Source organism: Lepidochelys kempii, chromosome 21, assembly GCF_965140265.1.
Source record: "Lepidochelys kempii isolate rLepKem1 chromosome 21, rLepKem1.hap2, whole genome shotgun sequence".
In the NCBI taxonomy this organism is placed as follows: Eukaryota; Metazoa; Chordata; order Testudines; family Cheloniidae; genus Lepidochelys; species Lepidochelys kempii.
Window position 1 is genome coordinate 11,597,790 of NC_133276.1, and position 19,844 is coordinate 11,617,633.

Consider the following 19,844-nt stretch of genomic DNA (forward strand, 5'->3'; position numbering starts at 1 on the left):
CCCGCCTAACGAGAGACGAACAGGTGTGGGGGCAGGGGAGGATGGGCTCTGGCCGGGATCCCTTTGCAGCCTCAGCTTGCAAGGCTGGAGGCATCTCCTTCCCTGAGAGTGTCCCCTTGGCAGCGCTGCCAGCCCAGGGGCAGAGTTTATGCAAACCCTAACTCTCCCCGTCAGGCAGCAGACTGACCGGCCACACTCCCCACTCCCGCTCAGGGCAATGCCCGTGTTTCCCAGCTGTGGTGATTCTTCCCCTAACCCGAGACAGCATCTTCAAACACGTGCTGTAGCAATTGGGGCAGTGCGGGTGTCATGCCAGGAGCCCAAGGGCTGCTCCTGATTTAGGCCACGGCTTTATGCTTGGCCCGGCTAAGCCATGCTCTGCTGCCGTGACCTGCGCCACCATGGCTGTGCTGCTGTTCAGACTCACGCTAGCTCGATGAAAGCTAGTGTGAGTGCGTGCACACGGACAGGGGAGCCCCACCCCTCGCTCGCAGCGAAGGTGGAGCCTTATATAGCATGGAGCCGGCTAGTAGTTTGAGCAAGGGCTGAGTGTCAGGACTTTGGGTTGCCATTCCTGACCCCGCCTTGTTACGGAACATTCACCCCTGCGCGCCTCGGTTTCCCTCTCCGTTGAACTGGGATAACGACCACCCCTGTGAGGCCGAGCAGCTTGGTGAACGTGCACAGTGCGGAGAGATCCCTAGCAAAAAGCCCTGTCCATGTGCAAAAGATGACTGGGCAGTGGGCCCCGAAGTGCTGAGACTACGGGTCCCAGCACCGGGCAGGGTTCTGGGTTGCCCGGCAACTCGCTGGAGCCTGGGGTCCCTGTAAGCTGCATCTGAGTCACAGGGCAGAGCCTGGCTGGGGTTTGGAAATTGTCCAGGCCTCGTTTCACTCGGCAGCTTCACACAGAGCTCTGTGCCTGTGTCTCCAGTAAGCTTTTCTTTTCTGAGCCGCACCCTGCCCAGGGCCCCAGGCTCCGCTGAGTCTCTGGGCTGGCTGGGCTGGATGCTGTCTCTGGATCGTGAGGCTGAGGGTCGTCCTTCCAGCCAACCAGGGAGCAAGCTGACTCTCTCCTCTAATCTCTCCCCTTTGTTTGGTCTGTAGCCTGGGGTCCCATCCTCGAGCTGGGCCCCACGGCTCTGTCCACTAGCAGCCCTTTGTCTGGGAGGGCTCAGCTCCCAGGCTGACACCCAGGTTCTGGTTTTTCGGAGGTCAGGGGTGGGAGTAAGGAGGGGAGAGGCTTGAAGCAGGAGCCCCCCAGATGCGTGCTTCCCTCTGCTGACCTGCAGCTCTGACTTCTTCCGTTGGCAGCTACCCAGTTGGGCAGCAGCTGTGTGAATGCTGAGCACTGTGTGAGAACCAGCGGCGAGTTATATGGGCCCATGCTGCCTGTGCTCCAGGAATATTCAGGGCCCAGGGGCCCAGCTCCACCAGTCTGTCCCCCGGCCCTGCCTGCTGCCCCATGGTGATTTAAAAGGGCCCCGGGGGCCCCCTGCCGGCAGCACAGCAGGGCTAAGGCAGCTTCTTGCCCAGCCTCGCTCCGTGCCACTCCCGGAAGGGGCCAGCACGGCCCTGGGTGTGTGTGTGTGTGTCTCCGCACGCTGCCCCCATTCCGAGCGTCAACTCCGCAGCTCCCATTGGTTGGGAACTGTGGCCAATGGGAGCCGCGGGGGCGGTGCCTGTGGGCAGCGGTGCACAGAGACCCCCGGCCCTCCTGCCTAGGACCCACTGCAAGAGGGGTGTGTGGGTCGCTTTTGGGAGGTGCCCGAGGTAAGGGCTGCACCCCTCACCCTCTCCCACACCCCAACCTCCTGCCCCAGCCCAGAGCCTGCACCCAGCACCCAAACTCCCTCCCAGAGCCCGCACCCCTCCCACACCTGAACTCCCTCCCAGAACCTTAGGCAGGTGTGTGTGTCTGGTGGGGGGGACAGGACTTGGACCCATTCTGGGCACCACCAAAAATTATACAAACCTGCCACCCTTGAGAACCAGCCTGGGTGGCTCCCGATCACAGCACCAACTTTCCGGATCTGAGGAGCAGGTTGCTTTTTGTGCGTTCAATTGCACTCGAAGCTGGAGTCTGTTGTGTGCCAGGGACCTCAGCCAGGACTCTGAAAATCCTCCCGTAGGGTTACTGAACACATGTGCAGCTCCCATCCCCTCCACTCTCTCTGTCTCGTGTTTTGTAGCCATTCTGGCCGCTGGGCACCGGTGTGGCGCGGGGTTTTTTGGCCGCCTTTGACACTGCCTGGATGGTGAAAAGATGGGCAGCAGGAACCTCCCCACTGGACCTTCTGGCTGAGAGGTGAGGACTCTACTCCTGCAAGGGTGGGGACAGGGGCTGTTCACGGGTTCCAGATTGTGTGTGTTTGCTTGGTGCAGTACAAAAGCTATCAACCCTCATGCATCAGGGCACAAGCCAACCTCTAACGATAGAGGGTCAGGAGGAAACTTCCCCTGGGGGCAGGTAATCCCATAACTGCAGGGTTCTTGCACCTTCTTCTGAAGCAGCAGGTGCTGGCCACTGTTGCGGCCAGGATACCAGTCTAGATGGACCCCTAATCTGGCAATCCCCGTGTTCCTAAATGTAAAGACAATCCCTGCTCTGGAGAACTTAGTGCCTTTGTACAGCAGGTAGGATACGGCACATCAGGTGCTCGGAGCACAAGGCGTCCTTAGATCCATGTGGCTCAGCTGTTTTGAGCCCCCTGCAAGGAAGAGACCTAGGAAGCGTGGCTGCTGTGAGGGGCTGGGTCAGAGCAATGGTGCCTTTCGCTTCTAGATCACCCCCCGGAATCTGGCCCAGGGCAGTAACGGTGGCTGTCTGGTGCCCTGTGTGAATTGAGTTGGGTCTGTCTAGTTCCTAGTGGACAGGTGTCTGTGTGGCACAACCAGCCATCACATGCACAACGGCAGCCTCAACAGAGAGGGCAAGGAGTGACTGAGTTCCCTTCTGGCTCCTGGAGGGGTCCCTGCATGGTAGGGCTCGGGCGTGGGGGAAGTCTGCACTGTTACTGCTGACAAATAAAGGACTTTGGTCTCAAGCTGGCACCTTTGCTTAGCACTAAATTCAGCCCTTCTCAAGACCATTGACTGCCAGGAAGCGCCTGATTGCAGGTTGTGTCTTTAGAGCTGTGGTGTCTGCCTAGATCACTCACACTCTGAGCTCTTAAGAGCATAAGAACGGCCAGACTGGATCAGACCAATGGTCCATCTAGCCACTATCCTGTCTTCCGACAGTGGCCAGTGCCAGGTGCTTCAGAGGGAATGAATAGAGCAGGGCAATTTTGAGTGATCTGTCCCTGGTCATCCGCTCCCAGCTTCTGGCAGCTGCAGGGTTAGGGACACCCTCACCGTCTTGGCTCATAGCCATTGATGGACCTATTCTCCATGAACGTATCTAATTCTGAGCCCAGTTATACTTTTGGTCTTCACACCATCCCCTGGCAACGAGTCCCACAGGTTGACTGTGCGTTGGGTGAAGAAAAACTTCATTAAATTTGTTTTAAACCCGCTCCTACTAATTTCATCCGGAGACCCATAGTGCTTGTGTTATGTGAGGGGTAAACAACACTTCCTTCTTCACTTTTTCTCCACACCAGTCATGATTGTATAGACCTCTATCATCTCTCCCCCCTACCCCCAGTCATCTCTTTTCTAATATGAACCTTCCCAGAGTTTTTAATATCTCTTCACACAGAAGCTGTTCCATTCCCTTAATCATTTTTGTTGCCCTTCTCTGTACTACTTCTTATTCGAATATATCTTTTTTTGAGATGGAGTGACCAGAACTGCACGCAGTATTCCAGGTGTGGGTAGACCATTGATTTGTACAGTGGCATTATAATATTTTCTCTTTTATTATCTATCCCTTTCGTTAGGGCTCCTAACACTCTGTTCGCTTTTTTGATTGCTGCTGCCCATTGAGCAGAGAACTCTCCACGAGGACTCCAAGATCTTTCTTGAGTGGTAACAGCTAACTTAGACCCCAACATTTGATCTGTATCGTTCGGATTATGTTTTCCACTGTGCATTACTTTGTATTTATCAACATTGAATTTTATCTGCCATTTTGTTGCCCAGTCACCCAGTTTAGTGAAATCCCTTTGTAGCTCTTTGCAGTCTGCTTTGGACCATTTATTCCTACCTTTTTTTCTGTTTTTTAACCAGTTACTGGTCCATGAGAGGACCTTCCCTTCTACCGCATGACTGCTTAATTTGTTTTTAAGAGCCTTTGGTGAGGGACCTTGTCAAAGGCTTTCTGAAAGTCCAAGCACACTATATCCACTGGATCACCCTCGTCCACATGGTTGTTGACCCCCCTCAAAGAATTCTAATAGATTGGTGAGGCATGATTTCCCTTTACAAAATCTGTCTTCACTCTTCCCCAAACATCACTCTGGGATGTATTAGCAGGAGTGTTGTAAGCAAGACACGAGAAGTAATTCTTGCACTCTACTCCGTGCTGATTGGGCCTCAACTGCAGTATTGTGTCCAATTCTGGGAGAGACATTTCAGGAAGGATGTGGACAAATTGGAGAAAGTCCAGAGAAGAGCAACAAAAATGATTAAAGGTCTAGAAAACATAACCTATGAGGGAAGACTGAAAAAATTGGGTTTGTTTAGTCTGGAGAAGAGAAGACCAAGAGGGGACATGATAACAGTTTTCAAGTACATAAAGTTTGTTACAAGGAGGAGGGAGAAAAATTGTTCTCTTTAACCGCTGAGGATAGGACAAGAAGCAATGGGTTTGAATTGTAGAGGAAATGGCGGTTTAGGTTGGACATTAGGAAAAACTTCCTAACTGTCAGGGTGGTTAAACACTGAAATAAATTGCCTAAAGAGGTTGTGGAATCTCCATCATTGGAGATTTTTAAGAGCAGGTTGGACAAACACCTGTCAGGGATGGTTTAGATAATACTTAGCCCTGCCATGAGTGCAGGGGACTGGATTAGATGGCCTCTCGAGGTCCCTTCCAGTGCTATGATTCTATATCATGTTCATCTATATGTCTGATAATTGTGTTCTTTACTATAGTTTCAACCAATTTGCCTGGTACTGAAGTCAGGCTTACTGGCCCGTAATTGCCAGGATTGCCCCTGGAGCCTTTTTAAAAAATTGGTGTTACATTAGCTATCCTCCAGTCATCTAGTGCAGAGGCTGATTTAAGCGAGAGGTTACATACCACAGGTAGTCGTTCTGCCATTTCAGATTTGAATTTCTTCAGTCTTGGGTGAATCCCAACTGGTCCTGCTGACTTATTATGGATTAATTTATCAGTTTATTCCAAACCCTGCTTAATCTGCAACAGTTCTTCAGATTTGTCACCTAAAAGGAATGGCTCAGGTGTGGGAATCTCCCCCACATCCTCTGCAGCAAAGACCGGTGCAAAGAATTCATTTCGCTCGTGTACAACGGCCTCGTCTTCCTCACGTGCTCCTTTAGCACCTGGGTTGTCCAGTGGCCCCACTGACTGTTTGGCAGGCTTCCTGCTTCTGATGTACTTTAAAAATGTACTGTTGGTTTTTGCATCTTTAGCTACTTGCTCTCCCAATCCTCTCCTGGCCTGCCTCATGATGCTTTCCCACTTGACTTGCCAAAGTTTATGCTCCTTTCTATTTTCCTCTTCTGAACCCTCCGTTCCTTTACTTTCCTCACTTTTGAGATCAGTGGCGGAGGAACGTCCGTGTTTAACCTGGCTCGTTTCCTCTGTGCAGGGAGAGCATCTACCAGCAGCTGTCTCAAACGTCCCCCGACAACACCAACAAAAACACCAGCCAGTACAGCATTGACCCTACTACTCGCTACCGCAACATCAACCTCCAAGCCATAAAGCCCAACCAGGTAACTCGTCCAGGCCAGACGGAGATCCCGCCCTGCCGGGGCTCCTTGCGGCTGGTGTCACAAGCACCAGCCCTTGTTCCTAAAGCCATTTCTCTCTCCCTGCCTGGTTTGTTACCTCCACCAAGGGATAATTGTGTCCACTTGGCCGACATGGCGCTGCACACTCCTGGGAACTGAACACGGAGTGAGGTGTCTGCTCTGTTCTCATAGGAATGATGGGATAATCCAAGTTGTAACCTCACACCCCATATCGATTCCACCCGGCTGTTGCCCTCTGCCCCAGGGACAGGTGTATATCTGCACAGTTTGAGAGCCAGTGGGTAGTAGAGGAATGAACCATGAATCCACGATGCAGCTGACTGTGCACAGGCCCAGTAAGCAAGCGAATACAGCCAGCTCTGGGGAAGAGCCAGCGGTGAGCTGCACAGGTCGCTAGCCAGCTTGGTCTCAGAAGGAGAGAGGGCATGGCTGGGTGCTCTGTCAGAGGGCCGCACACTCCTTGTGTTCCCTCTACTGGGGTTTTGACCTCCCTTCACTGGGACCGGAGGCCTTTTCTTCCGCAGATTGCCTTGTCCTGCAATGTCAGTAACCGGCTCTCGGGGTGTCTCTCTCTGCAGGTCCGTGACATGTATGTGGTGGGGATGATCGAGATCGACCATAAGAAGAGAAACAGTCGTGAGAGCACAGGCAAGTCTGGGGGGCCCCACCCCTGGGCGTCCAGCTGGACGGATCCCCCCACAGACCTGCTTTCCACCCCGTGCATGCATCGCCCTCCTCACCTTGGAGAAGCAGCGGCTGGTGGAGCTTCCCCCACCACCCAGCCTCGGTGCTGGGTGCCTGCCTGACTTTTTGCTCCCTTTTCTGTCGGGCTTTCCACCCCTATCGCTGACTTTCCTGGCGCCCTTTCTCCATGTGCCCGCTTATACCCAAGCCTTGGGCATTTGGCTGAGGCTTGGTGCCCCCGGGGTGGGACGTTGTGCACCCTCTGGCTCCTCTTTTAGATCCTCTCCTGTCTTCTCCTCCCCAGGGCGCCCCCTCTTTCCTCCTGCCCCACTTCCGCTCACCCCAGCAGCGTCCCAGGAGACTTTGGGGGCCAGAGTGTCCGAGTGCTGCAGAGGGGTGGGGAGCCGGGCATGGGGACTGTGGCTCCCTCCCTGGAGGGGACATGAGCAGTTCTTCCCTCATTTTTTGGGAGGTGGCCTTGGGAGCCACTTGAACCTGTCCTCGGCTGGGCTGGCAGGCTGAGTCTGGGCGTGCTGTCGCCTCAGCAGCAGCTAACAGGAGACACAGTCTCCCCGTCCTCTCCATGAGCCCTATGCCCTTGCTCCCACGTTCTGCGGCCCAAGGAAGCGACCCACCTGCTGCCCCCTGCCCCCCAAGGCCCTTGATGGAGGTGATTGTAGGTTTCCCAGCTCCGATCCCCTGGCTGCTCCCTTTTACAGCTGTGCCCCACCCCAGTCCCAGCCCCGCGCCTTATCCTCTCTCTCCTCCAGACGTCGGCAGGGCCTACGAGGAGCTCCTGAGCTGGTGCCAGACCCACACGGCGGGTTACCGCGGCGTCACGGTGACGGACTTCACGCACTCCTGGAAAAGCGGCCTGGCCCTGTGTGCCCTCATCCACCGCTTCCGGCCCAACCTCCTGTAAGGCTCCTGTCCCCGTGGCTTGGGGACGGGAGGACGACCCCGGCTGGGCTGCCACACAACACTTGGCCCCGGGCTGGGAGCATGTGTGTCCCTGCGGTGGCTGCTGCTGGGAATTCCTAGGTGCCGGTTTGCGGGGGGGGATGATGTGTGTTTCGTGGCGGCTGGATGGTGCCTCCTACTACCCCACCCTGCACCCCTAAGCCTCTAGTTCCCGCCACAACCTGACCTTTGGCCCCCCGCCCTTGCTGAATGTTGCTGTATTTGGCCCAATGGATGATCCCCCAACCCCAGCCCAGTGCCAAGGGGTGCTTCTTCCACAGAGGCTGCTTCCATACGCGGTCAGCGTGGGGGGCATGAGGCAGGCGTGCAGCTGCCTGACTCTCGTGTGCTTAGTTTGTTCCTTCACCGGACGAGGAGGGGGAAATCTGAACTGGGCTCGCCCCTGGCCGCTCTAGCTCCTGAGCAGGCATCGCCGGCTCTCCCTCCCCCTCAGCCTGACGCCCTGTTTCTGTCCCTAGAGATTTCAACTCCCTGGACCAGCACAGTCCCATCAAGAACAACCAGATGGCCTTGGACATCGCCGAGCAGGAGCTAGGCATCCCGCCCGTCCTCTCCAGCACCGAAATGGCCTCCGTGGCCGAGGCCAACCAGCTCGGACTCATCACCTACCTGAGCCAGTTCTATGAAGCCTTCAAGTCTTCTGCAAGTGAGGATCCTCAGGGGCTCCAGGGCTGGATCTCTGGGGGTATCCACTCCCAGCCCTGCATCTGCTCTCCCCCAGCCATGGTCAGGATAGTCAGGGTGGGAAGGACCGGGGGACGCTGGGCTGGACTCTGGAGTTGGCTGCTGAGCGATTCCCTTTGCAGGGGACTCTCTGGTTTGAAATGGACAGTGGGGATCATGGAGTTGGTTTTCCCCATCTCGATTTGAGTTTCCCCCAACCCTGGGGGCTTATGTGACCTGTGGGGCAGGCTGTGCACCCTGCCCCGTGCGGACAGAGGAGGAGCCATTGGCGGAATCATCCTGTTTTGGGAGGCTGGAGGGAGGGGTTCTTCTGCCTTGCTCTGGGAACCTAGTCGAGGCCCTGTGCGGTGCAAGTCTCTCTCATGGCTGGAGCGGGCTGCGAGCCAGCCAGGCAGGTCCCAGCACCCTGCAGAATTAGCTCCCCGGGCAGGCTGTTACCTCCAGCGCACCTGCCATCCTCTGGAGCGAGAGCTGGACTTGAACCCTGGCCTCTCCTGTGTTGGCAGGGAGCCCAGCTATCAAACACAAAACGCTCAGCTCCCGCATCTGCACGCTGCAATTCGCAGCCCTAGGAAGGCCTGAAGATTGCCCCCCTCCTCCGCTGGCTGGAGGGGTTGCGGCTGAGATGGCACATGCTCCCTTTCCGTGGCATCCTGCCGAGGAACGTGGCCGGCCCGTGCGTTAGCTGCCAGGCTGGGCCCGGACCCAGTCACGAGCCTGTTTTCTCTCCCTTGCAGAACCAAAGGAGAGAGTGGGGAAGCTGCTAGCTCCTCCCAGCACCCGGGGAGCCGTCCTGTTCCTCAGCAAGCTCCAGAAAAGTCTCAGTCTGACTCGCAAGCGCAACCAGGTAAATGCTCCGAGTGTCTCCCGCTACACAGCGGGTGCTGTCCCCGTCTACGGCCCAGGTGCTCACGAGGTCCTGGACGAGGTGTCTGGCACCCTGAGCCAACCCACTCCTGGTAACACACATGCCTGCAGCTGGCTCTGGTGACCTGGCACTGTTCCCTCCCTGAGCTGCCCCGGGTGGGCTGGGGGACCCTACTGGTGCGAGGGGAGCGGAGGAACGTACACGGCTCTACCATAGGCCCAGAGCGTCCTCCTGCCGCAGCGTCTCACTCAGGGAGCCCTGTCTGTGATTTCAGGACAGTGCCCAGCAGGACGCCGAGACCAAGAGGACGAGGAGAGAAGCAGGGGTGAGTTTCCCTGCTCTTGTCAGCATATGTGGCCGGGGCCAGTTTAGGAGCTAGGACACGGGGGATGTCGTATGAAAGACCTGGGCCCCGGGGCTTGTCACGCTGTGAGGGCAGCAGGTTGCGTCCCAGGGAAGGGAACGCTTTGCATTGCTCAGTAGTGGCCTCTCTGGCTGCCTTGAGCGGTGGGAACCGGCGCTGGAGGGAGTTTTATTATGGAGAGTGTGGAGGAGGTGATGTCCAGGCACCAGCCCATGATCTGACATCTAGGCACTGAAATGTGTCCATTAATCTCCTCGCCTTCTCTGGAGCCATTGCCCCAGTTCCAGAAGGGCACGTGGGCATCTGCTTCAGCGTGTGGGTGAGTGTGATGCTCTGAGGCCCGTGGCTGTGCAAGGAACACGTGTGCAATGTCTGGATGGATCAGATCATGGCCGACAGATCGTACACATGCATGTGCAGGCCACAAGCCCCTTCTGGCCCAAGGACACGCATGTAAGGGAGTGGGCTCCTGTAATAGTTACTGCAGAGGCTGCTGGCCCGCTCGCTGGCCGTAGTCATGTGTTTCGCTTTCCCCCGTTGGGTTGCTGTATAGGTGGAATCAGGGGTGGGAGGCGACTTGTCCATCGCTGACCTTGGCCGGGGGACAAACCGCCAGGAGCAGCCTCAACCCACCGAGACCAGCGCTTCCGATTCCACGCTGGGCAGGCTGCAGGTTAGTCTCCACTTCCCAGGAACCGTCTGTCACACCAGCCGGGGTGGCTGGGCGGGTGGCCAGGCATCGTCTGCGTTTGCTGTGACGGGGGTGGGGGGGTTGTGAGGGAAATCCCAGCTCAGTTTAAAGAGCTCCAAGGGTGGGTCCTGAGGCAAGGAGCCATCTCCCTGCGCCGCTGGTTTGAATCTGGGCCAGACTGGTGGTGCCTGGAGTATTTTGAGGAGCGGAGCCGAGCATTGCAGTGGATGAGGGGGCATCTATGCTGAAGATGTGAATTCCAGCTCGAGGAGAAGTACCTGCTCCAGCCGGGGTTGAGCTAGTGTGCTAAAAACGGAGTACAGATGTCTATGCAGCAGGAGGGGCTGGCCACCTGAGGAGGTGCCTAGAGGCTCAAGGGGGAATGTACCTGGCAGGGGAGCCTGTTGGCCCAGCGGGGCTATGTTCTAGCCCGAGTACGTCTCCTCTAGCTGGAATTTACACCTCCCGACCCAGTGCAGATGGACCCGTAGTGCCAGGCCCCGGGGGGGCTGTACTAGGTAGGGTTGGGTGGGATGGGGCTGTGCAAAGCCATGCTCGCAGGGAGGGACCCCTCTAAGCTCCTCTCCACCAGTGACTAGCTATTTCCATCCCCCTGCCTGTGTTCCTATGCCGGGTTCTGCTATCCCCACCCCGGAGCTGTCACAACCTCCCTCAGGGCTGTGGCAAGCCGGGGGTGGAGCCCTCGTCCAAACTCACAAACAGGGAGCCCAGCACAGTTCGGGCCTCACAGGCAGCTGGCACATGGGTGGGCCCATCAGGGTTACGAGTGAGTAGCTCAGGGCAGCTGCTGGCCTGGCCCCAAGGCTGTCTGGCTTCCTCCGCAGAGCTCGCTCACCTCCCCCACGGAGAGCAGCGACGCCTGTTACTTCTGCGGCAAGCGGGTGTACATCCTGGAGCGGGTCAGCGCCGAGGGGCACTTCTTCCACCGAGGCTGCTTCCAGTGTCATCAGTGTGGAACCACGCTGCGCCTGGGGGACTTCGCCTTCGACGAGGATGACGGTGGGTCCCAGGAACGGGGCTGGGTACAGAGATGAGCCCTGAGAAACGACAGGCCTGGGGCAGCCTGGGCTTCGTGATCCAGCCAGGCAGCTCCCAGAGCTGCCTCGTAACAAGCCCTGCCAGTCTTGAGTCAGCTGAGTCCACCTATCCCAACGGAAAGGTGGCTCCATGCGGCTGAGTATGTGAGAACCACGTAACCAAGGCCCTGTCTGCTCTGCACAAAGGGTTGTGCCGGTGTCTTCATCGGGATTTCCCACCCGCTGCCTACTTTAAAATTCCAGGGACTTAGTCTCGTATTCGCCGAGTTTTATGAACTCACTAAACTATTCATCATGGCAGAGCACCAGCAATTCCATGTAGGATATTCTGTAGGGCACTTGCCCTAATGCTACATCGGTGCAAAAACACATGTGACTGGCAGAGACCAGCTGTGGGGAGGAAGGTCCGAGTTAAAGACTGGGGCAGTAAGAAATGCAGGCCTTCCGCCTCCCAGCTCCGTTAAATTTACAGCCCGCTTTAAAGCGTCCACTTAAAATCATGTGATTAACCACTATCTTCACCTACCTTACTGAGAACTTGCGGCTTTTAAAAAGGAAGAGAGCTGTAAAATCCAGTCTACCTGTCACTGTTCCTGCTGTTTGCTTCCCGAAGCTTTGCATTTCTTGCAGCCTGGCCGATGAGAACCAGCCAATGTCAGTTTCCTTTTTGTTTGAGGGTATGTCTGTATTGCACAAAAGTTGTGTTCTTTAATTTGGGCTAAAGCAGCGGTGAAGATGCAACAACTGGGCTGCTCACTTGGGTTAGCAGCTCAGGGTAAAGCCCATTGGGCCGCCTGGGATTGGACTCAAGCGGCTAACCTGAGATGCTGGGTCCACACTCCAATTTTAACCTGAGTTAGCCAACATGAGTTATGAATACGCTTTTTTTTTTTTTTTCCCAGCGTAGACAAACCCTTCGTCAGTTTCCTGCCCAGGTTTTTAGCCCTGGGAGATATTTGCCTGTCAAACAATGGCAGGGGGATGTTTGCTTAAAAACAACTGTTTTCAGTAGACAATAGTTTAAAAACCAGCCACATGGCACATTTCCGCTGACTGTAGGGTTTATAAAAGCTGCTTTTGTGTGTTTAATGTAGTTACTCTTGGGATAACCAGAATCCCTGAACGGACACATTGTTTTCTTCCCTAAGGATTGAGACAGTAACAAAGAGAGAGGAACACAGCAGAGCGGACGCAGTGTAGGAGGGGAGCTGCAGTAAGCAGATGAATCCTGATTAGAAAAGTCGTGTGACTTATAATATTTATATATTTAATCCATTTCAACCCATTTTTGCCACCTCCCCTTGGATTCCGCTGTTAATCTAATACAGGCAGGAGGTTGCTCCATTTCTCTTAATTCTTTTATTCTGATCCCCTCCAGGTGGTGGTTGTTACTGCAACCCTAGATCCTGACCCTACCCTACCCTTACCCCTCAGCTTTGATTATTTATTATTTGCATGGCCTCAGTGCTCAGGAGCCCAGTCATGCCCCATTGCGCTAGGTGCTGTACAAACACAGAGCAGAGAGACAGACTGTAAGCTCCTTGGGGCAGGGGCTCAGTAGAAGACAAGGGACGTCAGATGGGGGAGGACAAGGTAACAATGAGATGCTGTTGACCATTGTGGAAGGCGGTGGCCTCTGCCCACTAAGTCGGCCTGTTGAAATCAGTGGTGGTAAACCTGTGGTAAAGGCGAGGGAGGGTAGCAGAGGAATCTGATCCGTAGCGATGAGAGCATGGGGCTGAATGCGAGTTGGCAGCATCCCCACGAGTCCTCCTATGACGCTGCCTGGTTTCCCTCCCCAGGACACTTCTACTGCATGCTGCACTATTCCAGCCCCCGTAGCATGGAGGTGCCGGACAGCGGGTCCCAGGCCGCACCGCATGAGGTAAGTGGGACCCCCGCCGCAGCTGCACCATTGGGGATGTGTCCAGCACTGGCCGGCTGGGCCCGTCCCTGCAGATTTAGCCCTGTCCAGTAGCAAAGCAGTAAATGGGCTCTGGGCTGATCTGGTAACAAGCTAGCAAATGCAGGTCTCCGTGGCGGCTTCCCAGCCGCACTTCTAACCCTCGGCATTTGGCCCCTGCTAGGACCCCTCCCAGGGCGCCCGATTCTGCTCTCCCTCCGACACCAGCAGCCTGGGCTTGGCCACTGAGGCGGCAAAGCTGAGAGTGGATTCTGATGGGCAGGGCCCTCCTGGGAGCCCGTCCGCCTTCCCGAAACAGCTGGCAGCGGATCAGCCTTCAGAGCCGTGGGAGGGAGCTGGAGGAGCCAGGGAGGGCGGCGTCCCAGCCAGAGAGGACAGAGGCGCTGGCATGGCAGACATGCAGCAACCTGCTGCTCTGCCCTGCACTGTGCTGGCGGAGGATGTGGGAAGGCCCGTCTCCTCCCATACGGCAGGCAGGGCCCAGCCTCAGGACCCTGGGGCTGGCCGAGGAGATGGGGTCAACGGCTGGTCTCAGCGGGAGGAATGGAGCTCGGACGCAGCACTGTGGCAACCCACCCCAGGGCCTCCAGAAAAGGGGCCCGCACCCCCCGGCTTCAGGCAGGCCGAGGAGGAGGGGGAAGACACCAGGAAGAGGAAGAAAATTCAGCTGTCACCCTCGGAAAAGCTCAAGCTGTCCACGCTCAGCCTGGACTCCGAGACAGAGAGCCAGGAGGGTCCTGGGACGCACCGGGCAGGCTCAGAGCCGTTGCGAAGCGCTGTCCCGGCGAAGGACCAGGGTGCTCCGGAGAGAGGGCAGGTCTGCTGGGCTGAGCCCAGATTCAGCGAGGAGGCCGAAGGTAATTCCCGCCTCTGAGTCTCTGGTGCAGCTGAGTGCTCAGTTATCTAGCCAGGCTGTGAACTCCCCTCCCGCCTCTCCCCCAGCACCATGTGTCTAGATGCTTTCTCCCTCTTCCCCAGAGCACCCGTGGGTGCCCCCAGGAGTTACAGGGCAGAAAGCTGCCGTGGTGGTAGCTGATCTCCCTTTGCCTGCAACAATACTGCACAAGGCTGGAATTGAGGCCCAGGAATTTGGGTGGGTCCAGAGTGGCCTGTGAAGGCTCCTTCCCCTGCTGCTACTGTCTGAGGTGCTGTGTGAGACGAGGGGGGTGGGTCACAACCCAGTTCCTCGTGGACAGGCACCCAGCTCACAAAACCCACCATCACGCTTGGTTCCAACTGGCTCCCCAGCCGGCAGACTCGGGCCCTGAACGAGCCATGGAGAAGCCTGGCCAAATGAGACTGAATGTGCTGTTCCCATTGCCAGCCAGTTCCCCGCTCTGAGCCCTGATGTTCTGGGTATCTCGGGTCCACCAGCGATTTACAGCTGGGAAGGCGAGTTGTACCACTGATTGCCAGGGGACCTGCCCAGGGTTAGTCCTAAATCAACTGCTCTTCTCTGCCCAGACATAGAGGAGACTGACAGTGATGGCGAAGAGGAGGAGGAAGAGGAGGAGAGCCAAGATCTTGGGTACTTAACAAAGAACGTGAGTGTGATGAGTCTGAAGTCCATAGAGGTGTTCATGTAACAGACTAATACTAATGTGGCTACGTGGGTGTGACTGTGGGGCTAAGAGGACTCGCCCAGGGGCCCTGTCTATACTACAAGGTTTAACTTGCAGTAACTGGGTCCCAGACTCTGTCTCGCCCTCCCCCCCTTGATCACTTTTCCTTCTGCCCTAAACTTCACCTGGTCTAACTTAGATTGTAGGCTCCCTGGGGCAGAACCCTGCCTCTTGCTTGTTACTAAAGGGCTGGCTGGTGGGTTTATTTAAGAACAATAAAGAATAATCGTGGCTCATTCAATCAGCCCCAGGCCAAGGCCAGCCCGAGTCTCTCAGGGCTTTGTGGCTGCTCTGTTGAGCCCCATGGGACATGTGCCCCCTTCTGACCCTGGCTCTTGTGCTGTGCTTCCAGTGTCTCCTAAGTTTGGGCGAAAAGGAAAAATATTCCACCTTGAAGAGAACGCTGACCCGCCGTGCCAAAGAGGCAGAGATGAAGAGGTTCTGCAAAGCCCAGGTAATGCCGATGCCCTGAAGCTGGGGGGAGAGGGGGCCCCTACCCACTGCCTGTCCTAGTAAGGAATGACGGGGGTGGGAGAATCTCCAAGAGTCACTGCAGACACTGGGCTAGGACAGCTCTCAATAGGCCAGTTCAGAGCTTCCTCAATACCAGCCACCATACTGTCAGGGATTTTCTCAGTCTGGTCTTCTGTTCCTGTCTACACCAGTGGCTAGAGCTAGGAACCTAGAAATGGCTGCATGAGAATAGACCAACGGTCCATTGATCTAGTCCCAGTGAGTAACGCTGGATGTTTCAGTGGAAGACGAACCCCTCACCATCCCCACTGATAGTGTATGCAATTGTGCATCATCCATTTAACATGTTGTGTTAACTCCTGAAGTTTCTTGCTAGCATTCCTCCCCCCAGCCCCCCCATTATTCACTCACTCTCTTGGGCATTGATTTGGAGAATAGACTGGAGAGGATGCTTATAAAATTTGCAGATGACACCACGCTGGGGAGGATTGCAGGCACTTTAGAGGCCAGGATTAGAATTCAAAATGACCTTGACAAATTGGAGAAGTGGTCTGAAATCAACAAGATGAAATACACTCAAGACAAGTGCGAAGTACTTCACTTGGGAAGGAAAAATCAAATGCACAGCTAGACAGTGGGGAATAGCCGGCTAGGGGGCAGTCCTGCTGAAAAGGCTCTGGGGGTGATAGTAGATCACAAATTGAGAGTCGTCACTGGGGTGCAGCTGTGAAAACGGCTGAGGCGTGTTAACGTGAGTGCTGTAGTAAGACATGGGAGATAACTGTCCCGCTTTACTCAGCAGGAGACCTGGGTCCTATTCGGGGCGCCGCGCTTTAGGAAAGATGGGGACAAATTGGAGAGAGTCCAGAGGAGGGCAACGAAAATGCTAACAGGCTTAAAAAACCTGACCTGTGAGGGAAGGTTAAAAAACAAATACTGGCATGTTTAGTCATGCAGGAGGATCTGATAACGGCCTTCAGATATGTGAAGGGCTGTTAGGAAGAGGACAGTGATCACTTGTTCTCCGTGACCACTGACGGGCGGACGAACGGCAGTGGGCATCATCTGCAACAAGGGAGAGTTAGGTTGGCTATTAGGAAAACTCCCTAATCACAAGGGTAGTTACGCTCTGGGACAGGCATCCAAGGGGGGTTGTGGAATCCCCGTCACTGGAGCTTTTTAAGAACAGGTTGGTCAAACTCCTGTCAGGATTAAGTTTACTTGGCCCCACCTCAGTGCAGGGGGCTGGACTCAATGACCTCTCGCGGTCCCTTCCAGCCTTGCATTTCTATGATTCTACGACAGGGCTTCTGGGCTCCGTTCCCAGCTCTGTGGCTGACTTGCTGTGATCTTGGCCTAATCCCCAAGCTCTGTGCCTTGGCTAGCTGCAGTTTACAGATTGGGAAAGTTAATGCCTCCCTCGCAGGGGTGCTGAGCTTTACATGATGACAGTGCATTGATTAAAGGTGCTGTACAAGGGTGACATTATTATTAATTCCTGGGGAAGTTCCTGGCTGCTGAGAATTGGCCCTTGGCATCTGTTCCCCCTGGCCAGCAGCTGGAGAGGTCATAATTTGACGCTTCCCCAGAGGTTACAGTTGATAGGAAAGGAAGACAAAGTATCCAAGTGACCTTTCCCCGGTGCATTCCAGTCCATCCAGAGGCGTCTGGAGGAGATTGAAGTGACGTTCCGGAAGCTGGAGGAGAAGGGGATAAAGCTGGAGAGATCACTGCGGGGCGAAGGAGGTAGGAGGGATCCCCACGTACCAGTGCCTGCAGACAGGCACCACTAGGATGCCCTGTCTCAGTGTCCCACGGGGACCGGTATCATCACCCCAACCCCCATTCACCAGCCCTTGTCTCCGGATCAGTGACATCCAGTTTGTCTCTGGGGCGCCTCTCTGTCCTACCCATGCAGTCTCCCCTCTTCCCGCCCCCCCCAGGGACCCAGTCTGAGCTGAAGACCCAGTGGATGAACCAGTTACTCTCTCTGGTGCAGAAGAAGAACAGTCTGGTTTCCGAGGAGTCGGACCTCATGATTGAGTAAGACGCGGTTGTGTGTGTCTGGGGGTGGTATACTGGGATTCATTGGATCAGTGCAATTCAGTGCTCCTTCAATAGCCCCACCTGTGCTCTGCCCCCGACCTGCCCCAGCCAGGATTGTCTCTAACAGTCCCAGCAGCTGCCCTTTTAAACAGAACTGCAGAGAAACCCTTCCTCTTCCACTAAAATTGAGTAGCCTGCAATGTGCCTGTCCCTGACCAGTGGCATGGTCTGATGCCCCAACGGTGGAAGTGAGAGGAGCTCTATCCATTAGAAAGGCCAGGGCTCTTCCTTGCTGGGGGACGGTATCTAGCTCTGGCCAGATTCAAGACTGAACCTTAAAATCCCAGCAACCCATCGCAGTGGCCTAAAATGGCGGTTTCTATTTTCCAGCGTGCAGCTGGCCTCCCCCTCACTTGCATCTCCCCAGCCAGCGGAGGGTGACATGAGCTCCCAGTAGAACTCTGACCCTTTTGTGCACAAAGTTGTTACACGTACGTTGTGCCAAACGTGCTTACGGTATTGCCCAGTTCCAGCCACCCCAACGTCCTGCCAATCCACCCACCCAGCCGGGAGCGTTACCAGCCTCCGTAAATGCACCTGCTGCCTCTGAGAGAGAGAGAGAGACCCGGGGCAGAGGACTTCCTTCAGGCTCTTGCTCTGGGGAGTGGAGATCTGCCCAATAGTAAAGGCCCACGGGCTGCTGCAGTCCCGGCCCTGGGGTCTGACACAGCTCTTATTTTCTCCCCCTGCAGGGTGCAAGGGCTGAAGCTGGAGGAGAAGCAATGCCAGCTGGACCAGGAACTGCGGCGGTACATGAACATGGAAGGTGAGAGGGAGCATGGCCTTGCGCCTTCCTTTTCCGGGCGGTCTGGTCACACGCGCAGGCGCCTGGGGAACGGAGGCACGCGGCAGCACGGCTCCTTCCTGCCTCACCAGTGGAAACGGGACGGTGGCACAAGCGATCGGCACGACTGGGTGTGATTCCGGACATCCTCCAACCGGAGGGCTCCTGGCGGCCTGTCTCTGATCGCTGCCTCCCTTGCCCCCGCTGGGAAGCAGGAGGCTCCTAAGCGCCAAGTCGATTCACTTTTCTGGAGCAGTGCGGATGAGCAGGGCAGTTGCATCCCATTCAGCCTGAATATGTGTCCTGCCCCCCTCTGCTCCCGTATCGCTGCAGGGAAGGAGGGCGTCTGTGCAGAGGGACAGATTTCCCTGCCACGTGGCCTTGGCTTGCACCGCACAGCGCCTCGGGGCGGGAGAACCGAGGTCTCAGGCCGCTAGCAGGGCGTGCGAGGCACTCACTCCCTGCTCTGTTGCTGCAGAGACGCTGAAGATGCCCCAGGACAGGCTGGCGGAGAAGGAGATCCTGGCCCAGCTGCTGGAGGTGGTGAACCAGCGAAACGCCCTGATCCATGTGCTGGACGAGAAGCGCCTTAGCGAGTTGAGCGAGGCTTTCCCAGGGTCGGCCTGATGAGCCGCCGGCCCAATCCCTGCCACGGACCGCTTCCCCACGTCAGCCTGGCTCCTCGTTCTGCCAGGACACGATGGGACATGACGGCCCAAGAGACTGTGCGGGCCTCTCCCCAGCAGTGTGAGAGCTGCTGGCAGGGTCAGGTCACCCTGAGAGAGGTAAGGGGGCATGTACGGAGGCAGCATGCCCCTGACACTATGGCTAAAGCCTCACTGAAGGGGGTGAATCTGCTGCCTGGAGTGCCAGGCCCCTCTTCCGCCTGCTCTGGCAGAATGCAAGGACAAGCCCAGTTCTTGGAACGGGGGCTTCTGTTGATGGGGCTGGGCCCCTAACCCAACAGGCAGGCTTAGCAAGTTCCTCTCTCGTTTTAGTGCTGGAGCGCTGCTCCCCAGACCAAAGGGGAGCAGATTTGGTTGCGTGGCAGAGTTTGCCTTAGGCTTCATCTCCAGTAGGGAACAAGGCTGACACCACACCTGGCTTGTAGCATGTTAGAAATGCCCAAGGCAGCTGTCCCGTTAACCCCGTGTTGCCAGGTGGGGGTAGAGCACCTAGTGTTTTAACCCCGTAGCTGAAGGATACACGAGACTCCCCGTCAGGGTTTACTCCAGCTGCCTTGCAGCGTGGATGTTTAAGCCATGTTAACTAGCCCCTTTTCCCCCAGTGAAGACACAGCCTTGGCTTTAATGCTTTATCGGCACGATTAAGTTATTCAGGGCATGAGTTCTCAGGTTCCTTTTAAGCCCAGTCCTCAGGGAGTTGCTGGATTCCTTTCAGATCAGTCCTGTTAGAAATGCTCTTGGTGTCCCCCAAAATGTTTCCTTCTGCAGCCCAGACAAGGGGGCCTATCCAGAGCCAATCAAACAGCTACAGGCTGCAGTATCTGGCGCACAGCGCCTCCTGCTGGTCCCCCTCCCTGCAGATTCCTGTAACTTCTCCTCCTCCCTGTCATATGCAGTGTTGTTGTGGCCATGTGGGTCCCAGGGTACTAGAGAGACAAGGTGGGTGAGCTCTGGGTAAGCTCAAACTTGTCACTCCCTCGCAGAAGTTGGTCCAATAAAACATTTTACCTCACCCACCTTGTTCCTCCCCTC

The 19,844-nt window shown here is 56.0% G+C and overlaps 1 protein-coding gene across 8 annotated transcripts in view; it reads left to right on the forward strand.

Moving 5' to 3' along the window:
• The window catches only part of MICAL1 (microtubule associated monooxygenase, calponin and LIM domain containing 1), a 45,401-nt gene that overhangs the window by 22,020 nt on the left and 3,537 nt on the right, over window positions 1–19,844 (forward strand). For 4 of the 8 annotated variants that reach the window (XM_073320482.1, XM_073320486.1, XM_073320484.1 and 1 more), the window contains 16 exons: window positions 2,193–2,308; window positions 5,721–5,847; window positions 6,465–6,534; window positions 7,341–7,488; window positions 8,010–8,197; window positions 8,973–9,082; window positions 9,378–9,428; window positions 10,021–10,140; window positions 11,004–11,178; window positions 13,019–13,101; window positions 13,304–13,997; window positions 14,605–14,684; window positions 15,115–15,216; window positions 16,889–16,982; window positions 17,180–17,279; window positions 18,035–18,688. In XM_073320482.1, the coding sequence (XP_073176583.1) occupies window positions 2,193–2,308; window positions 5,721–5,847; window positions 6,465–6,534; window positions 7,341–7,488; window positions 8,010–8,197; window positions 8,973–9,082; window positions 9,378–9,428; window positions 10,021–10,140; window positions 11,004–11,178; window positions 13,019–13,101; window positions 13,304–13,997; window positions 14,605–14,684; window positions 15,115–15,216; window positions 16,889–16,982; window positions 17,180–17,279; window positions 18,035–18,263 (2,487 nt within the window). In that variant the 3' untranslated portion in view covers window positions 18,264–18,688. Of the gene's footprint in view, window positions 1–2,192; window positions 2,309–5,720; window positions 5,848–6,464; window positions 6,535–7,340; window positions 7,489–8,009; window positions 8,198–8,972; window positions 9,083–9,377; window positions 9,429–10,020; window positions 10,141–11,003; window positions 11,179–13,018; window positions 13,102–13,303; window positions 13,998–14,604; window positions 14,685–15,114; window positions 15,217–16,888; window positions 16,983–17,179; window positions 17,280–18,034; window positions 19,825–19,844 lie in introns of those variants that run through there. The other 4 variants (XR_012155885.1, XR_012155884.1, XM_073320485.1 and 1 more) reach the window with 2 other exon arrangements.